Genomic DNA, 3833 nt, shown 5'->3' on the forward strand with positions numbered 1-3833 from the left:
TATCTGCTTTTGCTTTTTCGGGTGGTTTCTCATTCTTTCCTTTCTCTGTACACTTAATTCCATCACTTCTCTATTCTGGCAGAAAAAAGTGTCTTCTGACAATTTTGAGTTTTATATAAAATATACTTAGCTACCCAGAAAGTCTCCTATAACCAGTGCAAAAATCTCTGGAGCAAGAACTGCTGATAGCCAAAGCTAGAATAATTTGAGCAACCAAGAATGTAGTGTTGAATTATAACTCAAAGTATAAAAGAAATAACCATGAACTCATACTAATATAAATAAATGATGAAAGAAAGATCTCCTGTAGAAAAATTTGAAATAATTTATGTAGATTCTTATGTAGGTGGAATATAACTCTTTATTCCCGAAGTGTGGATTTTGCATAGCAGCTTCCTTTTAAATGCTACAGAACGGGAATAGGGAAAGAGTAACTTAGCAGTGGAGAAAACAAACAAATCAGTTTTCAGTGATCACAATTAACATCAGTAGTGCTGATGAGTCATGTTGATAGTAAGCACCCTTGACATGATGTGATAGGAATGACAATTTATCCCTGTGGCCTTTTTCCTCAAAACCTATAACCTAAATCTTATCAGGAGAAAAACAGATCAATTTCAACTGAGGGACATTTTATAAAATACCTGACCAGTACTCCTCAAAACTGTTAAGGTCATCAAAAATAAAATAAGTCTTGGGGGATGGCGTCCGTAGGCATTCAGAATGGTCCAGTGTTTGACCTACTGTCGTAGGCTGTCCTACAATACTGCCTCTAACAAAACTAGGCTGTCACGGACCCCGGGTAATAGAATTGTTTACCTTTATACCAAGAAGGTTGGGAAAGCACCAAAATCTGCGTGTGGCATATGCCCAGGCTGACTTTGAGGAGTTCGTGCTGTGAGGCCTAAAGTGCTTATGAGGTTGTCTAAAATGAAAAAACATGTCAGCAGGGTCCATAGTTGTTTCATGTGTGCAAAGTGTGTTCGTGACAGGATCAAGCATGCTTTCCTTATCGAGGAGCAGAAAATCGTTGTGAAAGTGTTGAAGGCACAAGCACAGAGTCAGAAAGCTAAATAAAAAAATGAAGCTTTTTTGAGTAATAAAAAAATCAAAAGGCTAAAAAAAATAAAATAGGTCTTATTGTAACATATCAATATTGGTTCATTGTTTATATAAATGTACTATACTAATGTAAGGTATTAACAATAGGGGAAACAGGGTGTGGATGTGAGGTACACTATCTTCACAACTTTTCTGCGAATAGAAAATTTTCTAAAATAAAAAGTTTGTTTAAAAAGTCCTTGGGAAAAATAAGATAAAATTAAAAAGTTCTTGAAGATACTGATGAAATCATCTTGGCTCAGATATCCACCTTGAACCAGTCAACTATGCTTAACAGTGATGAAGCCAAACTCTAGAACTTACTGTAGCCACAGTCAAGTTGTGTGTGTGTGTGTGTGTGTGTGTGTGTGTGTGTGTGTCTATGTGTGTAGGGAAGCTGGGATGTTAGTGGACAAATCCCAGATAACAATGCTGGGCAGATAATTTAATAGATGTCCTTAAATTTGATTTTCTTCCTTACGCATTGTACCTTGCATGGTTATTTTGGAAGTCTGTGGGAATCTCTCCTGATCTCACAAACAGCTCTTTCAGTTTTCAATTCCAGCTTCCTTTTTTCTTCCACACTCAGTTTATGTCTCTTGCTCTTACCATGACAATGTAAGACAGGTGGTGACTGGTTTCATTTCACAAACAGACCAAAACACACCTAGTTAAAATACTCCACATTTGGGCCACGGATCAAACACTGCCCCCAGCAGTCAAGGAAAACCTCTGCAGATGACTGGCCTGAAGGACAAGCAGCCAGAACACAACAGCATAGCACACATGGCACACGCAGGAGACACTCCCTGAAGCATCAGGCCCTGGGTACTTCACGACCTCTTCTTCATAAGGCCACTACTTTCAGGAGCAGGAGACATAACTAGCTTTTCTAACACACGGAAGAAGGCACAGACTTAGACAAAAAGCCAAGACAGAGGAATTTATGCCAAATGAAAGAATAAGACAAAGGCACAGCCAGAGATTTAAGTGAAACTGATATAAGTAACATGCTGCTGGAGAATTTAAAGCAATGATCATAAGAATAGTCACTGGGCTTGAGAAAAGAATAGAGGACATCAGTGAGATCCTTATCACAGAGATAAAAGAGCTAAAAAAAGAATTAAGAGATGAAGAGTACAATAAATGAGATTAGAAACACACTTGATATAATGAACAACATACTGGAAGAAGCAGAATGAATTAGTGACCTAGAATACAAAGAAATGGCAAGCAATGAAACTGAACAAGGAGAGAAAATAGAATTATCCAAAATGAGAATAGATTAAGGGAACTCAGTGACTCCATCAAAAGTTATAACATTTTCATTATAGGAGTCCTAGAAGAAGAAGAGAAAAGGATGCTAAAAATTTATTTGAAGAAATAATAGCTGAAAACTTTCTGGGGATAGCTGAAAACTAATCTGGGGAAGGAAACAGAGAACCAGATCTGGGAGGCACAGAAAACTCCCATTAAAATCAACAAAAGTAGGCCAATGCCATTACATACAGTGATGTAAATTTGCAAAATATGATGCTAAAGAAAAAAATTTAAAGCAGGACAAAAGAATTCATTAATATACAAGGAAATACCTGTAAAACTAGCTGGAGATTTTTCAACAGAAACTTGACAAGTCAGAAGAGAGTGGCATGATATATTCAAAGTGCTGGGTGGGAAAAATCTGCAGCCGAGAATACTCCATCCAGGAAGGCGGCCATTCAGATTAGAAGCAGAGATAAAGAGTTTCCCAAACAAAAAATAAAGGAATTCATGACCACTAAGCCAGCCCTGCAAGAAATATTAAAGGGGATTCTTTGAGTGGAAAGGAGAGACCAAAAGTGACAATAAAAAGGCAGGAAACACAAAGGCAGTAAAAATGAGTATTTCTGTAAAAATCAATCAAGGAACTCACACACACACAAAAGGATATAAAATATAATACCATAAACCTAAAACAGGAGGAGAGAAAAGAAGGGATCAAGCTTGAATAACCATCAACTTAATATAGACTGCTGTTTGCAGAAAAGGTTATGTACAAACCTAATGATAAGCATATATCAAAAACTTAATGAACATGGAAAAAATAGAGACAAAGAAATCCAAATATAACACTAAAGAAAATCAGCAAAACCTGAGAAAGGATCAGAGAAAATCTCCAGAAACAACCACAAAACAAGTAATAAAGTGGCAATAAATACAGATCTACCAATAATTACTTTCAATATAAATGGACTAAATGTTCCAAGCAAAAGACCTAGGGTGTCAGAAGCTATGAAAAACAACAGACGGAGCGCCTGGGTGGCTCAGTGGGTTAAGCCTTTGCCTTCCGCTCAGGTCATGGTCTCAGGGTCCTGGGATCGAGCCCCACATCAGGCTCTCTGTTCAGCAGGGAGCCTGCTTCTCCCTCTTCCTCTGCCTGTCTCTCTGCCTACTTGTGATCTCTCTCTCTCTGTCAAATAAATAAATAAAATAAATTTAAAAAAAAACCCACAACAGCTATCTATATGCTGCCTAGAAGAGACTATTTCTTAAACATTTTTATTTATTTATTTGAGAGAGAGATAGAGGCACAAGCAGGAGGGAGGAGCAGAGGGAGAGGGAGAAGCAGACTCCTTGCTGAGCAGGGAGCCAGACCCAGGGCTCAATCCAAGGGCCCTAAGATCATGACCCAAGCTGAAGACAGGCACTCAACTGACTGAGCCGCCCAGGCACCCCAAGAGACTCACTGTAAG

The 3833-nt window shown here is 38.2% G+C and overlaps 1 protein-coding gene across 1 annotated transcript; it reads left to right on the top strand.

Annotated features, from left to right (window-relative positions):
* The first annotated feature begins 709 nt into the window (after window positions 1-709).
* On the top strand, window positions 710-1118 carry LOC116879643 (60S ribosomal protein L34-like). Its single transcript, XM_032878005.1, is given in 1 exon segment — window positions 710-1118. A coding segment is annotated over 1 exon segment (354 nt). The 5' UTR covers window positions 710-723; the 3' UTR covers window positions 1078-1118.
* Window positions 1119-3833: the final 2715 nt, after the last annotated feature.

Source organism: Lontra canadensis, unplaced genomic scaffold (assembly GCF_010015895.1).
Source record: "Lontra canadensis isolate GAN:19392208 unplaced genomic scaffold, GSC_riverotter_1.0 scaffold62, whole genome shotgun sequence".
In the NCBI taxonomy this organism is placed as follows: domain Eukaryota; kingdom Metazoa; phylum Chordata; class Mammalia; order Carnivora; family Mustelidae; genus Lontra; species Lontra canadensis.